Here is a 26,904-nt window from a genome sequence, read left to right on the forward strand (position 1 = left end):
CTCCGAACTTCAACATATCCAAAGCCAAATGGGCAGCTGCAAATTAGGCTTCCGTTTGTTGCGCATATGTGTTTAAGTTACAATGCTTATCCACTGTCCAAACAAATACATAACTAATATTGGCTGATTTTTCAGGCCACGTCTTCCCAATTACTGTATCTCCTTGCAGTTTTTGTTGAAAACCCGGCCCACTGAGTCCATGCCTTCGTTTTTCTAAAATGATGTTTTCCACTCCTAGAGCCAGAATTATCGCCTTAGAATTCCATTGTACTTTTTGAAACTGTAAAAAAGGCCCGGATTGTGGGAACAAACCCTACAAGCATAAGTTACTAATTTCCTCTGATCCTTCCATAAAACAACTAATGTAAGGTACACTGTGTTATAGCATGGGGGAAGATGTGGATGCTACCCTGTTTATGGAGTATTTCCTGTAATACTTGTTGAGTAAATTAATAACTTGACGTAAGGTGCTTTCCCACCCACGGGTGACATGGGTGAACTTGGTTCAATGCACCAGTGATAAATGTGAAAGACAAGTTACTGTAGCCCCGCAAAAGACTATTCAATGTGTAATTGACATAGGAGTATTGCTTTTCGTCACTAATAATCCCATAAAGGGATCAGAGACACTGTGAATTTTTACTCGCAGTATCACCTACACTGTACTAAGAATAATGAACACTTATGTTAACTGTTTTTATTATATGGCAACAATCTGTTTCTCAGCACATCTAAAATAACTACACAGAGTATTATAAACACAGCAACAAGACACATTTTTAACCAAAAAAATGAACATTTCCAGCATTGCTAAAATGTCTTTTAAAATGTTATCTAGAGCCTAACACCCTAATGCCTACTATTCTGTGCTATACTATTAGAGAAAGAAAGGCAGAGCAACTAGCAATCTAGAGTTTCATAGGAAGAAGAGATACACTGCATTCCTTGTTGACAGTAAAGGCTGTCTTTATCAGCCAAGGTGTGGACAGTGTTCCTGCGAAGGGCAAACACCCTCTGCGGTAGCAGTCAGTTGGTCTTCCTCTAGGACTTGGTTTTATCAGCTTTAGTCGAGATGTATCATCTGTGAAGTGTGATGGCAGCAAGTGAGATCGTCTCTAGAAGAATCTCAGGCGATAATTTGTGAGAAAGACCGCTCCTGAGCAGTTGTCAAGTACCAGTCCTTTTATATTAAATGTTATCAGAAATTGGAAATTCTGACATAAGTTTAGGAATGTTTGATATAGATTATGTGCATCAAAATGTGCGCCCCAGATATTCCCTTGTGAACATTTAATTCAGGAGGACGACAATTCAGACTATCTTATTTTGGTTATTTCTCCTTATATGTTGTTATTTGACCTTGTCATGGTGAGTATACATATGAACCATACAAATGTTGCATTAGATTTTTTTGATCTATGTCACTAATTAAAGAACTTGGTGATATCACAGTTCCTGGAAGGATAAGGTCTGGTGACATCTGCATTTAAAGGCAGACATGACAATGATTCAGCATAAATCAGGGAATATGGCAACTTCCATTGTCTACATTAAGGAAGATGGTGGGCTCACTGAACTAAGATGGAGTTGAGGCCTATATAAGATAGAGTTGGACCTTAGGGACTTTATGTCACACTGAAATCCTACAAAGCAAATAATGAACTGGTTGATACCACCGGTTCTTCAACAGAGAGCTTACCCCAGGTACAGGGCAATCAAACCATATGTGCTGCAAACAACTACAGCTTGAAACAAGATATGGCAATATTTCGGGCTTTAAAAAGGGGCATGGGAACAAATAGCATTTGTGCATGCCTGTTTGCATGCTAAAGTAGATTGAAGTCAGACCTCTTGGTAGATGCATGCAACGTCTCTTGCATAATTGCTGTGCTAATCGGTTTGATTGGTTCCACTCTGCATAAAAGGTTGTTTCCCAGTAGAATTTTCAATTGCCATTGGTACCTTTCCAGCTCTCATTCCCCACAATTTCTAGTGCTTCAGAGTGCCGCTTCTTGCCCTCCTACCCCTGCCCAACCAGCAGGCCACCATGCCCTTGCTTGGACTCTACTCATATGAGCAAAAGCACAGACAGATTGTAATTATCGACCCGGCATGCACTGTGAATATTAGCATACTAATAAGCATGACCTATGCTTCTGTCTGTGCTTTTGTATATGCGAGTGGAGTTGGGCAGGGAGCGCAGATGCAGGTGGGCTTGTTGAAGAAATGGGGAACCAGGTGCACTTAAGCACAGCTATTGGTGCTGGTCCCTGCTGGCCTGCTGCAACCCCCAGGGAATTGAGTGTAAACCCTGCTCTCTCAGTTTAGTCAATGAAACAGAAATGTTGTCACCAAGCAATGACTCAAGTCCAGCCCAGGAGGTACTTACCACTAGAATGTACTTCAGATGAAGCCCTAGTGCCGCTACACACAGTAGTTTCACGGAGGTTCGATGTGCGATGGATGCACAGAATCCCCAGATAGGTTTCTGTGTCTGTGCCCGTAGGAAGCTTCTGGGCATCAGGTTGAAGTTACCTCATGAGAGAGTGTTGGACCTGGCTCTTTATCCAGGGTCATCCCCAAACGTTCAGCCTCCTTCCTCCTACTTTTTTTGAACTATTTTTATTGGCTTTAGGTCTCTGGGCAGTTTACCACTGCTAACCAGTGCTAAAGTGCATATTCTCTCTCTCTAAATTGTATTGGTGATTGGTTTATCCATGACTCACATATCTGATTTACTAATTAGTCCCTAGTATAGTGGACTGAAAATCAAATGCTACCAGTGGGCCTGCAGCATTGATTGTTCCACCCACTTGAGTAGCCATGTAAAAATGTTTCAGACCTGCCATTGCAGTGTCTGTGTGTGCTGTTTTGCACCACCAATTCGACCTGGCAAGTTTAACCACTTGCCAGACCCAAATCTTCCCTTTTACTACATGTAAGTCACTCCTAAAGTAGGACCTAGGTAGCCTCATGGATAAGGTGCAGTGTATTTAAAAGGTAGAACCTGTACTGGAGTGGTTTACATGTCCTGATAGTGAAAGACTGCCAAATTCAGTTTTCACTATTGCAAGATCTATCTCTCCAATAGGTTAACATGGGGATTGCCTTTGAACATCTTTTAAGAGCAGTTTCCTATTGGGAGCAGATAGAGATATGGAGTTTGTGGTCCCTGAATTCAAAATGTAAAAATGCACATTTTGCTTAAGTTGGCTTTTAGACTCTCTGTTTGAAAATGCCATTTATAGAAAGTGGGCATGCTCTTGCTTAACCAATCTCTGCCTCCACTTGGCTGCTGAATAGACATTTGGGTCAGACTGACAGTTGGGGTGTTTGTGAATTCACTCTAGACAGTGACACAAAAGGAGCTGAGCTGTGTCCTGCATATCCTGATGAGTCTTCCTGAGCTAGAGTGGGATGGAATAGCTGACATCTGCACTTGGAAGGGCTGTGCCTGCCCTCACACAATGCCAGTCTCTGCCTGGGGCAGGGCAAGGGAGAGAAAGGGTCTTGTGCACTACAAAGACTTTCCTTTGAAGGTTTCCTACTTCAAAGGCACAAATGAATAAGTAGAGGACCCAAAACTCCAGACTTTGATTACTTCTGGATGAAGAGGAACGTCTGCCAAGTAGAAGAGCTTGATTCTTGAGGGGGACCTGCCACTCTGCCTGTTGCTTTGCTGTGCTAGCCTGCTGCTTCTGTCTGAAGTGGGAAAGGACTGGAATTTGTTTTCTGAAATCCTGCTTGTGAAGTTTCTCCAATGGTTTGGACTGAGCGTGCCCCCTCTTCTGAAGTCTCAGGGACATAAAAGACTTCCTCTGCAAGTGTCTGTGCCCTTCTGCAGTGAGTCCTGACTTGCTAAGTGGTGTCAAATCCAGTCCCTGGACCCTTAGAAGTGGAAGCTGGTAACCTGCGAGGGAAAATCGCGGTTGGAGAATCAATGCAGCACCTGTTCTCAATGTGGACCCTTGGCACACATTGACCCTGTGCATCAAAAAGTTCCACTTCACCACACAGAACTGAGGCTGCTGTCTGGAAATCGACATCACTTCCCTGCTAGGGAAGACTCGACGCACGGCCTCACTTGTGACTAAGGAATCTATGCATTGCTCGCTTTTCCGATGCACGCTCGCCCATGTGGCTTTATTTTTGATGAATACCAGCTACTTTGTGCTGAAACAACACATCTATTGATTTTTATGGATTAAGACTCATTTTACTTTAAAAATTCCTATCTTTGCTTGTGTATGTTGTATTTTTGTTGTTTTGGTCTTGTTTGATTTAGATAAATATTGGCTATGTTTCTGAACTGGTGTAGAGTCCTTTTGTGGTGTTTTCACTGTGTTTCTGTGTGTGTTTGTACAAATACTTTACACACTGCCTCTGAGACAAGCCAGACTGCTTGTGGCAAGCTACCAAGGGGGTAAGCAGGGGTTAACTGACCTGTGTATCTCCCTTACTCGGACTTGAGTTAGGGCTCCTACTTGGACAGGGTGCAAACTGACTGCCAACTAAAGACCCAATTTCTAACCGGGAGGATACATAAAGAGCCACATGTAAGAGTGGCTATCTCAGGATGAGTTTGCTCCATCCCGGCCACATTGACTTTGATTTTTGTCGATTCTAAACTATTGAACCAGATGTAAAAGGATATTCTTGTTAAAAAGTGACTCTTTAATTGATTATTATTTTGAAACTCACTACCAACAACATCAGAGGAAACTGCTGAACAAGTGGACGTACAGAAACAGCAATAATGAGAGGGAGGCACTATAAAAAGAAAAAAAGCAGATGGAGTATAATAAGTGAGAATTGAGGACAATGAATCATTAAGCAATGAAAACCATGAAATGCAACTAGTATGACCCAGGACGTCGAGAGAGGATGGAATAAACAGTGTATCGACCAATGTTTTAGACATTAATGAGGTAACACAGACTGACATTCACGGAAAAAAAAAACACTTCTTTTGTCCACAATTCAGCCCACCCCCTCTAGTGACAATATAGCCACACTCAAATGTCACCCACAGACTTTATTTGTAGACTTCAACCAAAGCATTAAGACAAACACTGACCAACTATTTTTCAAATGAGACACAATAGCATATCAGAAGACAATTAATAAGCTCTTCAAAGTAACGAAAATGCCAAAGAATATCATTAGTCTTAAAAATAGACACAAATCTAGTTTTTCTGTGACTAATACATCAATAGTAAATGTCACTATTGTTAGCCAGGACAAGGAAATAATGCAAAATCCTATAAACATGCAAAATAAATGATCAACAAAGTTAAAGCGAAATGCTAGAAAAAGAGATATATAAGAGGAGGGGATGCCTGAAGAATATGGGAAAATATGGGGCACCTGGAGAATGCAAATCTAGTAAACAAAAGATGTACATTACTATCAATGGAGAAAAGAATCAAAATTCACAGCAGTAGGAAACCCAGAGGAGAAAAGGATTATTCAAGATAGACCGGCACAGTTGACCTATGGCTCAAGGAGATGTTTGTGTATTCGGGCATCAGACTCAGGGGAAACTGTATGGATTGCTGCTTTGCTCCCCATCCTTCTCCTGATTGTTGTGCTCCCCCACCACCTCCCCCACCAGGGATGGGAAGCACACCTACCAAATGTACTGTTTGACCCTCTTTTTGATACGCTGTACCTGATGCAAAGTTGTTGAAAATGTTGATGACGACATAACAATGATAAAATAAAGTTTTAAAAACAGGAACAAAGTTAAAGCGGTTGCACACAGCACAACTTTTCCTGAGAACATTAGGTAACACAAAGACAGGCATAACAGCAGATTCTAGTGTACTGGGTCCCTAACACCGAGACTACACAAAACCACGCAGTGGAAGAAAATCATGAGACCCCCATCTAAAGTCAAGATGCCCAGATCAAATCACTTGAGTCTCTGGAGAATCCAAAATAAACTAGCCACACTGCAGAAGAATACAGGAAGAAAACAAAGACTGGTGTGTCCATCATATTACAAAAGAAGGCCGTATTATTAACAAAATATTCACTGGACTACAATTAAATCAATTAACCCAATAAATGCACTTTAAAAGTAAGCAACTCACTCCCATCCAACATTTGGTAAATGCACATACCCAACAGACCCTTCCACGAATACCTTTTAGAATGAGCCATCCTAAAACCACCAATACAGCCCAAACCATGGAGGCAAACACGCCTCATAGCTAGTAAACTAATGCTCACTGAGACATTGTCCCCAGTAACAACAGATTTTGAAAAGTCGTTGTTCTGCCATTTTTATCAGGGTACGAACAGCGCTCAGTGGACACAGTTATCCCTGTTCAGGACTGGGTTGATCACTAGAGCAGCATCTTTAATACTGGTTTTTCAAAGCCTATCCCAGAATATGGTGAGGTAGCCTTTGGTAACCTAGAGACCTCTTCCATCCCTAGTGATTCTATCTCGGTAAGGGACGAAATAGCCACTCTCATTCACAGCCCCGGAGGAAAAGCCCCAGGTCCTGATGGAGTCCTTCTAGACCTTTTTACAGACAATTCTGCACTTTGGACCCCAATTTTAGCTAACATTTTAAAGCTTTTATTAAAGGGTTCCCTATTTTGTATTGGAAAGAAGCTTGGTGTCCCCATTTTTAAGAAAGGGGACAGACACTCACCATGTTGCTACCACCCAATTTCCCTATTTGGCAGTTCTCTCAAAATTAGAGGTAAAATTATTGCCACTCAGCAACACGGAACCCCTCCCTCGGAGAAGCAGGTGGCCATGGCCACAGCACAAGTGGTAGCAGAAGTGACCCACTACCACAAGCACCATTTTGATCGTCTGGCCTCAGAACATAGCTTGGATTCAGAGGAGAGCGCCAGTGGGTCATAAGCCTCAGATGGAATAAAACAGCAGAGCCCAGTGTTGAACCCTAGACTAGCAGGTAACCTCTAGGTGTGAAACCTGGGGTACACCAGGAAGACATAATGCCATCAGGTACAGGGGATTACTGGAGTTGGGTGGGTAGGGGGAGGGACAATCATGGTTTAATGTTGCCCTACACTACAGAGGTTAACTCTATTTCTAGCTTGAAGGAGGGTAATGCCAGGGTGGGCTCGTCTAGTGATAATGTGACATTTGCCTGATGATGTCCCTAAGAGTCCTAACATAGAATGTTCTGGGACTTAACGACCCTGGTCAGTGATATAATGTACAGGCATACCTTAAGTGGCAAAAATCTCAGACAGTCTTCCTAAAGGAGACACACTTGACTAGTGCGGTGGGCCAAGCCCTACACTACATTTGCAGTGGAGAGGCAAGGTATTTTACGCAACATACTCTGCATATGTGAGAAGAGTACCGATATGGATTCAACCATAGAGAGAGAAGCTCTGTACTCATAATATAACATCTTAATGGGAAAGATATTACATTCCTTATGTTTATAGACACCCTGGCCCCTTTACTGGCTAATATCACTAATTTCTCCCTAAGGTGAGAGGCGACTTCAACTGTGTAGCTGACACACTCCTAGATAGAATACACCACCGCTGCACAATGTCATCCCAGACAAGACTTCCAGGGGGCTTCGTGAATGGATGATGTAATGGTAATTGGTAGACAAGTGGCACCTCCTTGACCACCTACAGCAGGAATATTCTTATTATTAATAGTGCACTCACTCTATGTGTGCCTAGACAGAATCCTAAGCAATGCAGCCATCCAGGGCAGAGTGCTGCCTGCTAAATACCTGGCCAGAATGCACTGGTCCTCGGATTACAACCCACTCATTGACTCTTAACTGGAAAGCTCCTAGACCTCTGATCCCAACTTGCTGATCTAACACAGTATTATTGGAAGACCCGTTTTTCTGCAATGCATAGGAGGACACCGTAGATCAATACTTCAGGAAGAATGAGAACACTACCTTCTCCAAGATGTTGAAATAAGACGCTTTCCAAGTGGTGTTACAGGGTCAATGCATTACAACAACAAACAGGGTCCGCACGCAATCGCATGCAGATATTAAACTACAGGAGGACCTTTAGCACTTGGAAAAAGAACTGGGTGGGGACCCCGCTGCTGAAGCTGGATTGTGCAAAGAGAGAGAGTCGCTAATAGCGCTGGTAGAGCGCCTGAGGAGCTACAACTATACCTCTTATATCACCAAAGCTCAAAAGGATAATAAATCAGGTAAAGTACTAGCTTGCCTCGCAAACCCTTAAAAGCGGGGATCTCAAACATTAAGCCTCAAAAACAAAGATGATGAATTGGCTTACACGCAGACAACAATAAACAAAGAGTTCCTAGAATATAATCAACAACTATATGCACCAGGGAAAGCATGTAGAGCACTATTACTTCATGACTATGTCCTAAGCACTAGCTTGAGATGCCTACTGGCAGCAGAGGTAGACCATTGGGCAAGACTATATGCGAACAAGAACGTAGAGGGACGATCAAAACTATGTCACAGGGAAAAGTGCTGGGTACAGAAGGTCTCCCAATTTAGTTTTATGGAACTTACCCAGACCAATTGATCTCCCGGCTAACATCATTGTTTAACACGGCCAGAGAAGCCTGAGAACTTCAAAGTAGCATGCAAGAGGCACTAATAATAGCGCTAACCAAATCGGGGAGTGATAAAGAGCTGGCTCGTACAAATCCCTCCCCTTAATGAATGTAGACTACAAGATACTCAGCCGAATAATGGCTGACATGGCTGTTGCCCCGCACATAGGGCCTTATTTACCATGACCAGGCCAGGTTTATTCCTACATGTAACAGCTTGCAAAACATACAGCAGCTGAAAAAGGTGTAGGACCGCCCTGTGGAGCTCCTTGCGCCATCCGTGGCATTAGTCATTGATCATGAAACGCTTCTGACTCCCCGTCCTAGGACTTCTTTCACGTAGCAATGACAGCATGGGATTGGGAAGCAGATTCATTAGCTGGACTAAACTGCTCTATACAAATCTAACGGCCTGAGTGAAGACTGGAGCAGTCATTTTGAAAAGCTATAGGGAATACACAGGCACCCGACAGGGAGAGCAGCTGCTGCCAATGTTGTTTGCACTAGCCCTTGAACTGTTGGCTTGGGGTCAGAATATATCACATAGTGGACAAACTGCTAAACTGTAAAGTGCTGGCCTCATTACACCAGGCACTCAGGTTCTGGCTGACACTTCCTTTATCTGTCACTTTCACTACTGCACACTAACACAGGAATGCCTTATGCCAGGGAACTCCGGTTGCAGTCGATGCTTTCCCTACTTCACTGGGGAAACTGGAGGGAACTCCGGGACTGGTTGGCACTTGACCTTACCAAGGTGGTTTATTTATATATGAATGATACACTAGCGGACTTTGACAGTCTGTGACAGTCTGTGAGGCTAATACGGAATCCAAAGTGAGACATTTTCTGCTCCACAGGGTGTTCACAGCTGTGATGCAACACTGGGGGTTCTGGATTGACCAAACCCCTGATTCACCTAGGATTACAGTGCATTTGTGAGATCTCTCGTTGGCAGCATGCAAGTTCACTACTATTTAGGGTGTTGTTGGGGTAAACTAAAACAGATCTTTGGCCACTCCAATAATGCTGGCAATAAGACTTGGGGGCCCCATAAGTGACTCCGACTGCCCCAAAATCTTAGCACACACCCCTACAGTCTCACGTAATGCACAATTTAAGCTTATACAATATTATTTTCTCCAACGTGCGTGATTCATACCCAATAGAATAAACTTGATGTCCCCACAGACGAATCTGAGCGGTCTCAGATGTGGAGAGGCTGATGAGGCCTTTGTCCACATGGGCTGGGAGTAGCCAACTCTCTAACCCTATTGGGGCAAGGTAATGGAGGTGATAACAGTGATGACAGCATGCCCCTTAACTACATCACCTGAGACTTGCCTACTGGCTGGTTCCCTCGACCTTAGGCAAATACTGTAACAACCAGATTCACTGGCATGGCATTAATTCTTGCTAGACACCAGCTGACAAGGCTAAGGAGCTGGCTATCTAAACTTCACAAATGGGCTGGCTGTGAGAGAAAGGTATTAAAATGTGAGGCTCACAGGTAGATGAAACCTGGGAGGTGGAAGGAGGCCTGGATGCTAATACTAGAACACTTACCACAATTGGGGAAGGAGGGCACATAGTAAATCAAGAAGAAGCTGGAACGGGATGGCCCTGAGAAATAATAAGGCCTAGGTGAAACCCTAGACCTCTAGAGACAATCCACTTAGGTTATATGGAGACTCAACCCCAGATTATTGTAGTGAAAGGATATTGAGAAACCTACCACTACTGAATATCCAAAACGACTCTTATCATTACTTTAATTGTACTAACCTTTCTCTTTTAGGATTGGTACATGGTTTACTGTATCTTTTCTTTTCCTTAAGGTCACGTTACAGAGTAACTTCTTATATCAAAGGCCTATGGGCCCTAATTGTCAAAGGGCAATAGAATATCGGCATGTACATGGATGGTATATGCTTTTAGTATAACAAAATGTTGCTTACTTTGAATGCGATCGGGGGTTGGAGCACGGAGGATGAATGTGACAATATACCATGTACCTGTATTGTGAAAACTCAATAAAATAAGTTTTAAACATATATCCAGAATGCATGGTTAAACTGCTACGTTGAAAATGCTAACCTTTGTTAATTATGGAACAAAGTTCACTTGGCAATAACATTATTCATCAAAAGCAGATAGATGAGCTGTCAGCATCCAGACAGACCTAACTACAATTTTGAGATATACCTTTGACTCTCTGCAATGGGGAGATTAAAGACAAATTTTATTAAGAAAGTTTATGCTTCCCAAATGATACGCAGGATGATCTGGACTTCTACAACAGTAGGGGGAATTACGGATGCAAAACAATCTGTGAAAGGAGGTAAATGTCTTGGGAATCTTTTCCTTCTGGATACATTTTAGAAGACCATTAGTGTTATTGCTATCCTATCTGTTTAAGCAACATTAACCCCCTCGCTGCAAAGCCTTTTCCCCCTCCTGTGCCGAGCCTTTTTTTGGCTATTTGGGGCAGTTCGTGCTTAGGCCCTCATAATTTTTTGTTCACATAAGCTACCCCCGCCAAAATTGCGTCCTTTTTTTCCAACATCCTAGGGATTCTAGAGGTACCCAGACTTTGTGGGTTGCCCAGAAGGAGGCCAAGAAATTAGCCAAAATACAGTGAAAATTTCGTTTTTTTCAAAAAAATTGGAAAAAGGGGCTGCAGAAGAAGGCTTGTGGTTTTTTCCCGTCAACATGGCATCAACAAAGGGTTTCCGGTGCTAAAATCACCAGCTTCCCAGCTTTCAGGAACAAGCAGACTTGAATCAGAAAACCCAATTTTTCAACACAATTTTGGCATTTTACTGGGACATAGCCCATTTTTACGATTTTTTGTGCTTTCAGCCTCCTTCCAGTCAGTGACAGAAATGGGCATGAAAACAATGCTGGATCCCAGAAACCGCAACATGTCTGAAAAGTAGACAACATTCTGAATTCAGCAAGGGGTAATTTGTGTAGATCCTACAAGGGTTTCCTACAGAAAATAACAACTGAAAAATAAATATATTGAAATTGAGGTGAAAAAATCTGCAATTTTTCTCTACGTTTTACTCTGTAACTTTTTCCTGCAATATCAGATTTTTTAAAGCAATATACCGTTACGTCTGCTGGACTCTTCTGGTTGCGGGAATATATAGGGCTTGTAGGTTCATCAAGAACTCTAGATACCCAGAGCCAATAAATGACCTGCACCCTGCAGTGGGTTTTCATTCTATACCGGATTTACAGCAATTAATTTGCTGAAATATAAAGAGTAAAAAATAGCTATCAAGAAAACCTTTGTATTTCCAAAATGGGCACAAGATAAGGTGTTGAGGAGCAGTGGTTATTTGCACATCTCTGAATTCCGGGGTGCCCATACTAGCATGTGAATTACAAGGCATTTCTCAAATAGACGTCTTTTTTACACACTCTCTTATATTTGGAAGGAAAAAATGTAGAGAAAGACAAGGGGCAATAACACTTGTTTTGCTATTCTATGTTCCCCCAAGTCTCCCGATAAAATGATACCTCACATGTGTGGGTAGGCCTAGCGCCCACGACAGGAAATGCTACAAAACACAATGTGGACACATCCCATTTTTTGACAGAAAACAGAGGTGTTTTTTGCAAAGTGCCTACCTGTAGATTTTGGCCTCTAGCTCAGCCGGCGCCTAGGGAAACCTACCAAACCTGTGCATTTTTCAAAACTAGAGACCTAGGGGAATCCAAGATGGGGTGCCTTGTGGGGCTCTGACCAGGTTCTATTACCCAGAATCCTTTGCAAACCTCAAAACGTGGCTAAAAAAAACACGTTTTCCTCACATTTCAGTGACAGAAAGTTCTGGAATCTGAGAGGAGCCACAAATTTCCTTCCACCCAGCGTTCCCCCAAGTTTCCCGATAAAAATGGTACCTCACTTGTGTGGGTAGGCCTAGTGCCCATGAAAGGAAATGGCCCAAAACACAACGTGGACACGTCACCCCCCAGGGGGGGTAGAAAAGGCCTTAAAAAAAAATGCCCCCCCGGGAGCAACCCTTGCCCAAGGGGTCGCTCCCTTATGCCAATTTCCTTTTTTTGTAAACATCCCTGGTGTCTAGTGGGCGTTTTGACAGCCGGATTGCTTTCAATCCGGCTGCCAAAACGCGAGAGAGACTTCAAAGGGAAGGAAATATATTTCCTTCCCTTTGAAGCCTCTCTCGGCCTCCCCCACATGATCGGAAGAGAAATGCAAAGCATTTCTCTTCCAATCGCGCTGGAAGCTGAGCTTCCAGCGCGATGGGGGAGGCTCTGTGACAATCAGCATGCGCGCGTTCACGCGCTGACGTCACGGGGGGGTGGAAGGGGAAGGGCTTCCCCTTCCATCCCTGACTTGGGGGGGAACCCCACAGAGGGAGCACTAGCGCTCCCTCTGGGCTGTGTGCCCAGGACGTAATGGTTACGTCCTGGGCACAGCAGCACTGTGCCTCAGGACGTAACCATTACGTCCTGGGCACAGAACGGGTTAAGGCTTCCGCGAGCACACACTTCACACACACTTTTATGCACATGATTCATTATAATGGTGCTGCTTCTAAAACCAAATAAGGATATGAATCTCTAATCTTCATATTGCTTATTATCAATGCATCCTGAAGAATCAGGATGTTAAAATCTTAAGCAAAACCACTGCCTCTGAAGCAGATATGGTGAACCTGTGCCTGGAAGGAAAGCCATACTGAATTTGAAAAGGCCATCAGGACTCTCAGCTCGAAATGTAGACATACATTAATTTTGCCCCACCTCATGTGTGTGCGGCTACATACATGCTGTTATTGTCATGGTCTAATCTGTGTGAGGACAAGAAGTGGCTTGGGCAGCATAAAGGGATGAAGCTGGCTAGATGTTAAGAAGTAGGGAAATTGCTATGGACGAAAAGGCTTTCTTCGTAACACCTGACAGAGCCCTAGAGAAGGCAAAAAGATAACTTGGGAAACCTAACTGCACCCAGAAACTCATGCTGTAATAAAGGCAGTCCTCCTTATGGCCTTTTTTATTCCTGTTATTTGAGACGTAACATCACTGAAACGAGTTCTGCTGTTGCTCCACTTCTTCCTGCCTTCTGCTTCTCTGGGTGCAGAAAAAGCATTGGAATTGATGTGTTGAGTTTCTACTTTGCACTATTTGATAAAGTTAATTTCAGGTTGCAGACAGCAAACTGGGTTAAATTACTATGCCCAAAACCAGTGCAGTCAGAAGTCTGGCTCTCTGATCTCAGAGATTTGAGAGACAGAGAGGGAAGTCCGGCTCTTTTACTCCCTTTTATCCCTTACTAATTGGTTTAGATGTGGAGGACACTGTGGGTAATTTAAGAAAGAAGTGTAGTAGGGGTGAGATGGTGTTTTGATCGTAAGCCTTATGTGACCTTTCTTTTTGCCATAGACATTTCTCCTGTATGCCCTGCATAGCAAGGGACCTCAGATTCAGGCCCAATGAAACATGACGACAGTGACGTATTCAGCCTCAACTGACAAAGACAAGTTATACAGTTAGGTTCTTGGTCTTTGGAAAATCAATATATAATCCAAACAGAGTTAAAGTTCAGTGTCTTTATTCTTGTGCGAGGTTTTCATACATGTTCATCACATCAGAAAGATTCCATATGTGGTCATCACAACAACATCCAACAGCCAACACGTGTTTCGTCTCCGAGAAATTAATCTCATTGACTTCGTCAGGGCTGTAAGAAACATAATAATGAGCTTGGTCATAATCTGTAGTTATACATGATTATGGAAAATTAATACCTGGCACTAAAATCATGGCAAAGTCCTTCACCAGTACCACGTGAGTGTCTAAAATCATCAAGTGACAGTACCAAACGGAGCCACAGAGAAAAAACTGTGATTACAGTTTACCACAAGTGATAAACTTGTTATTATAAATATCACCAAAAGTTTGATGTGCACGTGAAACGAAGTAGAGATTGAGAATTAGAAATAGGGATAAAGACTCCCACTAGATATGTGGCGATGAGAAACGGAAACCAAGGTTGAGAAATATACACTTGATGACAGGGTGTCATTAGGAAAAAAGGAAACAGAAAGGCGTCATAACACCTAGGAAATTGGTGAGTGAGTGTGCTAAATTAAGCATTCGCAAGTGTGTCTGAATAAAGAAAAACACACCAAAATATAAGTAAGGTGTTAACATGAATAGATGGCTTATCCTAATAAAGTAAAACTCTTCAAGATAATGTACGATCTGAAATAAAATGATTGCAAGTCATTAGGAGGAAGATAATGATTAAGCTGGATTTAAAAGGAACTAACAAAAGAACTATCACGTACCAATAGAAGAAGAGTAGTGGGAATCACGTGACGGGGGCAAAACACTATTATCCCCAAGTCTTCGCGAGGGAGTACTCATAAGTCGGCACGTATGGATCCAAAATCTTTTACGGTGCGATCTAGAAGAGAAGATCGCTATACTAAGGAAGTAGTGACAAGCATAAGCAATATGGCATAAATCTAAAAGTAAAAGGTCACGTACCTATAAACAAAACAGTTATTTTGGGTAAATTCTTCTGTTGGGGCGCTGTGTCTTGCTCCCCAATAATTAAGCTGGCGTGTACGTAGAGAAAAAGGACATGTAAGCCCTCCGTTTCATCTAAAACCGTGTAACAAAGATTATAATCATATGTTGCTTCTAAGTTGAGCAACCAGACTCCGCCCCCTCAAAATAAAGTGCAAAATACATAAGTTAACATTAATGTCACCTACCTAGAGGTATAAGGTATAGAAGAGACACAGAGTAAGATCTCAGGAGTGTGTGTGAAACTCCTCGGCATGACGGGCAGTATGTTTGTTTGGTCCTTCTTTTATTCGATGATGAGAATCATCGGTTGGTCCGAAATAGAAAAAGGACAGAGTATTGAAAGAAAAAGTGGGCGCCATCTTGAAGTGTGAAAGACACAACTAAAAGACAGTGTCCAACTGGGTGGATGAATTTGCTAAGCATTATCTAATGCGAATAATCTTGGATGTTGTTGTGATGACCACATATGGAATCTTTCTGATGTGATGAACATGTATGAAAACCTCGCACAAGAATAAAGACACTGAACTTTAACTCTGTTTGGATTATATATTGATTTTCCGAAGACCAAGAACCTAACTGTACAGACTCTTATCTTATTTCATACGCGTGCCCTGGCCTTTTGAATCAGTTTGGTTTTTCCTATTGGAGAAACACTGGAGGTGCTGGGATGACCCTCCGTTCGGGAGCACCGTATTTACTATATATTGTTAAAGAAATGTTTTGGTGATATTCTGTTAGCCCCTATCCCTATAATTTTCCCCCCTTTTCTTCACAACTCTAAAGACAAGTTGTGCGTGTGTCCAGTGACGGCACTAGCAGGTAAAGCCCTAGATACACGTCCAACATGCAAATCTGAATTGGAATCCACAGCATTTAGAAAAGAAGGGGTAAAAATTCACCACTCCCATTGGACACTTATGAAGGTAACACAGGGAGGGTGACACCTAGCTGAATAACGAGATTAATATTTGGAGAGTGCAGAGACTGTTCTTAATCATCAGATAGAACAGTGTAAGATCGTGATTTTTCCATGGGTTGTTGTTATTTTGGCTAATTTCCTGCTTAAAACCAAATCCAAATTCCTCAAGTCTCTTGCCAAGCATGTTACAAAGCTTTTGTCCGGCATTCTGAGAGTGACCGTCACTTCTTTTAGTTCAATCTAATAAAAATGGAGCGATAAGCCTTACTGTCTTTGAACAGTACTACTTTACCGCACAGTTACAATATGTAATGGATTTGGACTCCAGCATGAGAAGACCAGACCAAAAAATGGTGCCTTGTAGGAATGCAGATATTGCCACGTCTGCTTTATGCTTGGCTCAAGGACAACTGAAAATGCTTGTCATGATGGTGAAGGTACTAAACCAAGTATGAAAGAAAGGATTGTTCCACCCATAGGGCTCATTTCGGGCAGAGATAGCCTGGGCATACAGGAAAAGACGTGAATTTGTCTGATTTGGCAAGGAATAGCTCACTAATCTTTGGGGATACTGATAATGCGCTACAATTGTGTCATGCATTTTAGCCTCCTCTGGGTTTATGCACTGCTTTATGCTTGTCTGACATTATTGATTATGCAAACAAAAACAGTAACGCTGATGCAACCGCTGACAAACATTGTTCTGCAGATGCTGCTTTATTTGAATGATGTGTCACGCCAATATTGCAGAGGCTGGTGTTGGTGGTGAAACCTAACTAGGAGATAAAGATTCTATGGGTTTGCTAGTTCCTATTTGGGCATAGATATATGATCAAAAATGGAAATAAGAATGGGAGTGAGTTAGGAAAGTGTCCCACAATTCAAGTTTTAAATCATTGATATAACTATATATTAAAAGGACATGTGTGACCAGCAAGCTAACAGATCAAACTACTCTGACGAGCAAAAGTGTATGCTATAGGTATGATGTGGCTGGGACTTATTTATTCCACCTCAGAGGGGAAGGTTCCATCTATTAGATAGTACTGAAGGTAGTGGTTAGCTCTGACGCTTACTGTACCAAAGGTGGAACTGAAGCTCGATAGTTAGGATTATTCCCTAGAGGGTTGAAATCATTTAAACAAAATCAAATGACACATCCATTGTGATTAGTCAGGAGATGCATAATTTTGTACTGAGGCAACATTAAGGGACTATCTATCGAGAACTAACAGTGTGTTACGATCAAATGGTTACTGCAGCAATGCTAGCTTCCAAGGCATAAGTCCCATCTGGAGAAAGAGCAGCATTTCAGCACAGTTTCCACTACTTAATAGTTGTCTCCCTCCTACAGTGGTGCCCAGACAATCCTCAAGGAGCAAGCACTCGTTGAGTGGAGCAGTATTTATACTACTCAAGGGACCAAGGCAGAATGCAAATGCCAACCAGACGTTCTTTATTTAAAGTTTTTTTTTAAAAAGCTCAAATTCCAGCAAAGGACATCTCTCCCTTTTTCCAAAGCTATGCAGCAAAGAGTCCCAGTCAGAGCTATGCAGCAAAGAGTTTCCAGTCAGAGCTATGCAGCAAAGAGTTCCCAGTCAGAGCTATGCAGCAAAGAGTTCCCAGTCAGAGTCTAGACCACCTCTAGTGGTTTTTAGGGTGGAACCTGCAAGAGCATGTGCTGCCACATGTATTTCACTTGTGGGACACTGCTGCATGCACAAAAGACTTGGAGCCCATCTGTGTCTTACCGTTTGTCTGCCTCTGCGTTACTCTTCTTTGCAGCCCTCTTCACAAAGCACTGATTGATTAAGCTTAATCCATGCTCGCCCGCTGCTCCAGACTTGAATGAGGTACTATTTCCTGCCTCTTCCTAGTCAGGCCCTCTGCTGCTGCTCCGTCCATAGCCCTTTCATGTGCAATCGAACTACGCATTCTTGCTTCTCCCACCCTCCAATCATCCTCCTCCAGCTTGCTCCATCCCTTGCTTGCTTTTCCCATACCTCTACAACCGTAAAGGGTGTTTCTTGCTCCTTTCCTCTCCTTCCTGCTGCTCGTCGTCTTGTGGAGATAGGAAACAGAATTTAACTCAGTCTTGTGAAGAGGCTCCACCTTGTGCCACTCAACCAAACGAGCGTGCAGAAAACAAAACTATAAAGTATGTGCTACACCCTGAGTTTCAGTACATGAATTAGTTTCAAGGCATAGGCCGGGATAGAACACAAACAGTTCCAAAAAACAGAAGAGGTTATCTAGAAACAGCAGAACACCCCCAGCCCACGGAGTGTAGTTCGTCACTTACAAAAAAGATAAAGGCTGAGAAAGAAATCACATCACTAACAGATATGCTTTTAACGTATGCATCAGCTAAAGTATTCAATGCCTGTTGAAGAGTATGAATATTAGATGCAGTTAGATGATCTTTGAGACTCTCACTTGTACGTGACTTTGCAGGCAGCACTACAGTGGGTCTCCCAGCTGTGAAACAAAGTCTATCCTAAGAACCCAAGACAGAAGGCTGTGATAATTTCTAAGGCAAATTGACCAGAGTTGACAAGATTCTTAAAAAGCCTTCCATTGTTTCTTAAAGCCCTCCCTCCTCGCTAGAAAAACCGCACTGGCAAAGCTTTGGCAATGCTTTTATATTATTTTTTGGCAGCTTTATAAAGTGCCATTTCAACTAAAAGGTACTGGACCGCATTATGTGATCACCAGTTATTTGAACACGACCTCTACACCCGCTGCTTGTGGTGAACTTATAGCAGACTCAGGTTTTATTTTGGTGTGGTTGCTTTAAACCTGCCCCAGCCCTCTCATTGTTTTCAATCACATTGATTTCACTCCAGTCATTGTTTTCAATAACCCCACCCTCCCGCCATTGTTTCCAATAACCCCACCCTTTAATCGTTGTTTTCAATTACCCCACCCTCTCGTCATCTTTAATTCCCCCATCCTCCCGTCAATTTCAGTCCTTCCCCCATCCTCCTGGTGTTGTGTTCAATTCTACCCCGGTCATTTTCAGTTCCCCCAGTCCTCCCATTGTTGTTTTCAATCACCCCCCAACCTCCCATAATCTCCAATTCACCCCACCCTCCTGTTATTGTTTTCAATTGCCGCCAACCTCCAGCCTTTTTTAATTCTCCCACAACCTCCCCTCGTTGCCTGCAGACTTCCCACTTCACCCAACCACCCTGCCAGAAAAAATGAAAAGACATTGGCAAAGCTTCGGCAATGCTTTCATGTATCGCAGTTTTATATGTCCAATTTAATATGACTTTATTGGGCTACTTTTTCATCCGCTGTTTGTGCTGAGTTTACAGAAGACTCTGGTTTTATTTTGTTGTGGTTGCTTTTAATTCCCCAACCCCTCATCTTTGTTTTCAATCATCCCCCCCCCCAACCTTCCCATCGCTACTTTTTATTATTCCCGACCCTCCTGTTGTTGCTTTTAATAACCCCAAGCCCCCCCTTGTTGCTTGGACACCTCCCACCTCACCAAAAAAAAAAAAAAAAAGGAGTGACAAACATTTGGCAATGCATTCAGTCAACTTATTTAGTGCAGGTTTATATAGTGCCAATTTAATACAAAGGTATTGGACCACTTTACATTAGCACTGATACTTTAGCTCTTCTACCTAAAAGCAGTATGAAGCGGCCAGCGCCAGCCACTTCATAGTACTTTTTAAATAATTCCCTTATGCACTCCCAACAAACCCTTCCTCTTGATAGCCATCACCACCAGATTGCGGCCTGACAGATTTTACTGTTCCTTTCCCTGATATTACCATAAACATGGCCTACAGCAAGCACAAAATCATTTAGTCACCTCTACAATTTCAAAACTGCCTAATCTGCAAACGTAGGCCACTTTTTTTGTAAACAGATTTGCAAATAGAGGCCACTTTTATTTTGATGTCTGGGTCTGTTTTCTACCCCAGTCTGATCCTGGCTCTTTGAATTAGCCACGGTCTCAGGTTCCACACTGATTCCCCATTAATAATGACAGATGATAACAGGGTCCTTGGCTGGAGAAGGAATGCCTTGACATGAGGGCATCTTGTAAGTGCATTGGCATGTGGCCTCATTTCACTCACAAACACAAGCACATACAGACCAATAAAATTGTTTTTCTAGAGCGACTGGCTCACCCATAAGAGGTGCGGCGAATCACAAGCAGTGTGTGTTTGTTTTCATTATTGAGAAGGGTTTTTTACTACAGTACTCCACCCCATCATGTTAAAAGTATACGTTTGATTATGACAATGTTCAATGGAATACCATGATCAACATTGTTTTAGAGATTAAAATGACAGGGACTATATAATGCTACATGTACGTAAGGTCAGGCGACAAGATTATTATACAAAGCGCTCCAGCAGCAAAATTATATTTTACTTGCAGCACAGAACATCTATGCATCATTGCAGAAGATATTACCCTACCCAGTTGCAATTTGGAATTGTGCTAGCAGTAAACCCGATGTTAGGATGGAAAACAATATATATTCTGCCAAAAATGCACAGTGCTTAAGGGATTTATGTGCTCCACAGGGAACAATATTTTTAATGTCTAGGAAAAAAAGGTATTTAGTGTGAATGCACTGATGTGCTACATTTATGGATATGGAAATTTACAGCCAAAAGCAATAGTGGCATCTTCTGAGAAGTACACCTGAAATTCTTTGTGAATTCCAAAACTTTATTACATTTACTGTCAAGATAAGAGTAACCTTTTGGACGTCAAGACTGACATTTGAAGAGTTCTAGAGTTGCCATGCGTGTCAACTAACTTTTTTTGGGTCAGATGTAGGCACCAGAGCCAGTAATGCTCTCCTCTCCAGAAATGTGGCAACAATGCATTTTGCAACACACATCCAAAAATGATGCACCTAAATGGCACTATTTAGGTCGAAGCCTACCGGATAGCACAGCTCTCTGGTAAGACAACAACACTTTGGGGACATTCTGAAAGCTTCCCTGACAGTGCATCCTTCCCATTGCTTTCCATTGTATTTTGTAACTCATATCTAATCACTTTCTATTTGTAGGCTTTATTTGTTTTAGGCTGTCCAGCTTGAGTTTGTCCCTTCTGTGAAGCATAGCTATTTACTGTATTCTACGACACTAAACTCTAAGACACTCAATACTACTCTATCACTCCACTCTATGACACTTTACTCCACTCTATGCACCTTCATTCTACAACACTGCACTCTACACCCCCCCCACGCCAGACACTCTACTCCACTTTACCACACTAAACTCCCCTTCACGACACTCTACTCCACACAACTCCATCTATGCCAATCAATGCCATTTTAATCCACTCTGCTACACTATGCCCCTCCACTCTATGCCACGCTGCTCCACTTTTCAACACCCTACTCCACTCCATGACACCTCACTCTATGACACTCTTTGCCCTTCCACTCTATGCCACTCTACTCTACAACACTCTGCTCCACTTTACACCCTTCCAGTCCACACTCCTCAACTCTACAACACTCTACTCCCTTCAAGACACTCCACAACAGACTACAACAATCTATGACAATTCAGTGTACTGTACAATGCTGTACTCAACTCTATGCCACCTCACTCAACTACGCCACTCCACTCAACGACACTACTCCACTCTAAGACACTACTGTACAACACTGAACTTAGCCACTCTGCCATTCCACTCTACTCCCTCCATGACACTCCACGACACTCAACTCCACAACAGTCCTTGTTACTCTAAGCTATTCTGTGACACTCTACGCCACTCCACAACACTCTATGCCACTCCATTCCATATCACTCTACTGCACTCTGCTCCCCTCTACTCTACGCCCTTTCACTCTACTCCACTCCCTCCATGCCACTCTACAACACTCCACGCCAATCTAACACACTTCCTGCCACTCTACCACACTCCATGCCACGCCACGATATTTCACCCTACTCCACAACACTTCACGCCACCCCAAGACACTCTACTCAAAGACACTGCGCCACTCCACGACACACTACAGCACTCTATGACACACTACGCCACCCTCAGACACCACGCCAAGACATTCTACGCCACACTAAGATGCTCTACTACTCTACGCCACTCCCAGATACTCTACGCCACATTTTAAAATTGCCCACAAGGTCCTGTGTACTGCAAGCACACATACGCAACCATACCCCTGTCCATACTCAACACAGAAGCGCTTTACGATTTCAAAAGACATATTTGATTCAGTCTCTTGCCAATTCTTCGCAAAAATCAACCAAACACAAACACCCACACGACCTCTATTTAAGGCTTGATGAGCCTGCTGGCAAAATGGCTCTGCTGTTCTTAGATTTGATAAGTGTTCTCCCTAACCCTCCTGATTTAAGATAGTCTTTCTTAAAGATGCCTACTCTTTTATTCGAAAATGTGGGCTGTAGTGACACGCCGACAAACCAGCATCATTGGCATTCAAGTTATTACTTTTAGTTTATTATCTATTTGCATTAATTCGTCACATTTCATTGTAGATCTTGTAGTTGCACATGTCACGGTACATTTCACTGTTGCTGGTTTTGAGACTCAACTGCTCATGTCCCAATGCATCATAGTCATTGCATTTATTTTTCTATTCAGACCTTTCCTCACAGTTTGTTTCCATGCAACTATCACAACATATTTGCTCTGCCGGGCTCCTTCAGATGTGTACAGCATCGCCAGTTTTCAAATCAGGGCTTCTCTTTCGTCCCTCTCTCACTCAGGACACTGAATTACACAAAATCGTACTTTGCTCCTTTCGCTCACCCTGCAAAATCAATAGTTTCATTTAACACTATGAATAAATGGCAACCAGCCATTCGCCATTCTTTAACTCTCATCCCCTCGGCTTTTCTTTCAGGGCCAATGTAAAGGTCTAATGGGAGACCCACACTCCCCAGAATAAATTTGGATAGCTTTTCTGCGTCAGGCATCTATCAGCTGGCAAGACTGTAGCACTGCTTACCATTCTCAGCCCTCCCTGCAGGAAGGGATTACGTGAGATGAGCCTAAACAAGGACTAGAAAAAGGTTATACGTACAAAAACCTGGGACGCATCCATGAACTGCAGGCCAAAGTAATCCGTTTCCACAAGGTCCAGATGATATACAATCTGATCAAACAGATCTTGCCCTTTGGCGTGTTTCTGAAACATAAATGAAGAGAGAAGGAGAATGTTAGTTAGCTGTCATTATCGACTTTTAAAAACTGCAAATTAATATCCTGACATTTAGGTGGATGATACATTCGTGCGCGTTTAACACACACTGTAGAAAAAATACATATTACCATGCCCTCTTCCGAATCCCTCTGCCCTCCTCTCGTCCTAAAAATCGCCATACCTGTTCGAACTCAATTACAATTTTAACACTTAAAGATGCCCTTTGAAGAAAAATAGACACCATAAACTTCACCAGGAGGCTCGAAGCTTTTGGCAAGCGTGCCCGCACGTCTATAATAAATCCACTGACATATTTTAATCAAATTAAATTCCTCAGACTATCAGCTGCAGCTTGCAAGGGCTTTCATAGAAGTATTTATGCCTGGACCAGAAGCCTCGCCCTCCGTGAATCATTTTGTCACCTTCACCTCTCGGGGCTATTGACAGCATGTGGGAGTCATGTCCAGCTAAAGTACAATAACTCCGGCTCCTAGCGACCTCTAAAGGTCTGGCTAGCACTGGCCCCGTGCTAGCCAGACCTGAATGCTTTGTTTCGTGAAGAGTACTTAGAAATCCATAACTTGTAGCTTCGGTCACCCATCTACATAGTGCACAGTACTGTTGGCAATTACATAATCAAAAAGAGGCCCTTCTAACAAGTAACCAGTTGCCTTAATCAGATATTCATCTTGGCTAATTCACCACGTCTGTGACAAGTACGTGCCATATGGACGAAAGCCTGTTCATTGCTCACTTTCCACAGTTTAAGGTTATTCAATTAATCCAAAGGACTGTTTAATAAAAATTCTTCCGTGATTGTTTTTCAAGGAGTGCTTCATTTGAGATTTTGTGTGTCCCTTAAATCAGACTGTGTACCATTAATAAGAAACTGGCTATTGGTGTCAGCCTTGCTACTGCTTCCCCCATTCCAGATAAAACAATTTCCAATCGTGTCCTTTTGCTTGCAGAAGAGCAGAACTTTACAGTCCTGTTCTGCTCTCAAAACTTAGTCGGTACTCACCTGCCTCCACTCTTGCTGTTACAGTATAGGATATGACAAACTGCTTTGCTGATGCCTTTCAGTTTCACCCTACAGCATGAACTGCAAATCTAATCAAGGTGCACCCACCCACTCCACTCTCCTTAATACTCTCACTCCCACAATCACTCATTTAATACTTGCACACATACACATGTCTACTGAGGCACCACACACCTCCTGCACAGCCACCTTTGGTGCTTTTTCAGAACTTGAGCCTTTCTGTAACACCACACAAAGTTGGGCACTCAACGTACATCACAGACTAGTAAAAAACACATTGTACAGTATTGCTTAAAACTGACTATTTTAAGACGTTAAGGTAGTTATCAGAAATCTCTTCCTGCTGCTGCCATCTGAATTACTTTCATCCACTTCACTCGCCGCCAGACTTGCTTAATGGGCCCTTTGCATCATAACACATCCGCCAATGTCTCATGCACCCATTTACGCCACCTCCTTTGGTCCTTCTTTGCATATCTGTCCTAAAGAGCAATTGTCCAAGCAGCTGTCCCTAAAACAGTCACCTAACATGGAATATGCTTAAATGCAGACCCCCATATTCATTGAAAATGCGAGACTGCTTTGCATTCCTGGTGTTACCTACACCAGTGTCCCTGAGAATAGACATTAAGCCCCGCAAATGAAGACAACAAAACATAGGGACACTTATAAAATTTGGACTATATCTCAGATTATGTGACTGAAAGAATGGCCATTGTTCAGTTTACTCGTTTAGGAAGGAACATGCCTCAGCTTCAAGAAAGGATCTAGAATCATTCAAATTCCTTAACCTCTTTGCTGCTTTAGGAGTAAATGCATCAAAGGTGCTCCTCTGATAGAGGAAAGCTGAAAGCATAGCTTTACATTACAAAGAAGCCTTAATTAACAAACCACAGCAGCGGCCGGGGACACTATGCTTTCTCAATTTCAGGAACTGGTATGTGAAAAGACACCTCCACACACACACACACACACACACACGGGACTCGCAACCTGATTATCAAACCTTCCAATACCTGTTCCTCTGGCCCTACCCACTGGTCCACAGTGCAACGCTCTACTGCCACCTTTCTAGAGGTAGGCACGGTGCCTCAGGCACAAACTAAAGATGCCACCACACACAGTGAGCCCCCACCCATACAGGATCCCCCTAAAACTCTCCCTCAGCCCCTGCTCGTGCATTTGATTAGTTGCTCCACTTCTCTCACAGTTCCGCTCTCTCTCTCCTGTCCACTTTATCCTCCAGCTATTGCTCAGAAGTTTGCATCCTCCCTTAACACACTCAAAGGTGCCACAACTCATCCCAACCACCAACAATGCAACACACGGTCTACAACTACACGCAACAGGATCCAAACTAACATGGTGTCATTGCTCAATTGTTCCCTCTCAAAAGTTAGTTGTGTAATACTATTAGGAATAACTGAAGTCTAAGTCTCCTACACTAAGTCTGTTTTACTTATTTCTCTACAATGACTGGATCACTCATATTAGGCGTAGGTTAATTGTTTCTCTGCAATGATAATGTCACATACTACAATGTAACAAAAAAGATAACCTCAAATGGGAGTAAATGCATCAAGTCATAAGATAATGAATTTTTTAACTGAGGGAGGTACACTACAGCGTGAAGTCACAAGACTGTGTGCAGATGCTGCTCTGTGCAGGGCAGAGACAGCTGGGGCAGCAAAATCCCTTCCCTCATTCACGCTCTGGCACTACACTTATTTTATTTGGTGGGACCATTAATCAGCTCGAATTTTGTGAGCTGATAAATAAGGCTCTGTCAATGGAGGGTATCTGTCATCTAGCCTTGGACGCTATCTGTGTAATCATCATGATTTTATGTAGTGTTCAGTGTACAACATATAAGGACTTAAGGCTCGTTTGGTGCAAATAGCGCATAAAATATTGTCCTGAGAATTGCACATGCGGGGGATGATGATGCAGAAGTAATGCTGAAACAAGCCATTTGCTTGCAATTTCCATAAATCATTACAAAACCATAAGGCCACTGGAATGGTGCACATTAGATGCATTAATGAGGTATTGTATGTTGGTGGATGAAGTGCAGTCATGCACTGTAAACATTTGAGGATTGTTTCTAATGTAAGGGAAAACGAATATTACCCAGGCAAGAGGATCTGCTGTAGAATACAGACTTGGGAGGTTTGTCGTTTCACTCTCACTGAAGAGACGTACAGGCCTCTCATACACGTGCTAAACTCATCTGAGGCACGTAGAACAAACCTCGATCCAAGAGTGGAAGAGCGTGTTGCCCGAGGTCATTGGGTGATTCACAGTAACACACACAAGCTAGAGTCCCTGACATTAAAGAGTGTCCCAATGCAAGCACATATTTCCAGAATTGAAATCTGTAATCCAAATTGTTTACAACAGAACTAACCAGCAATGTAGCGAAAAGTGTGCCTCATTACTGCACCTTCACGAGGTATAAGTGCAGAAAAGAAACAACTATCTCTTTGTAACAAAAAACAACCACATTTTCTTTCCGTCCCCTCACAGTTCCCACACTGATAACTAGTTCCGTCTTCTGAACTACCGCAAAAAGAACTAGGCTTTGCAGTTCTAATCTTGGGTATGAGAGAAGATAAACATGTT

General features: G+C 42.7%; 1 protein-coding gene across 1 annotated transcript in view; it reads right to left on the minus strand.

Moving 5' to 3' along the window:
• LOC138281273 (band 4.1-like protein 4B) overlaps positions 1-26,904 on the minus strand; it is a 721,652-nt gene that overhangs the window by 425,536 nt on the left and 269,212 nt on the right. The window contains exon 2 of the mRNA XM_069219592.1: positions 23,121-23,225. Coding sequence (XP_069075693.1) covers positions 23,121-23,225 — 105 coding nt within the window. The remainder of the gene's footprint in view (positions 1-23,120; positions 23,226-26,904) is intronic.

Source organism: Pleurodeles waltl, chromosome 2_2 (assembly GCF_031143425.1).
Source record: "Pleurodeles waltl isolate 20211129_DDA chromosome 2_2, aPleWal1.hap1.20221129, whole genome shotgun sequence".
Taxonomy (NCBI): domain Eukaryota; kingdom Metazoa; phylum Chordata; class Amphibia; order Caudata; family Salamandridae; genus Pleurodeles; species Pleurodeles waltl.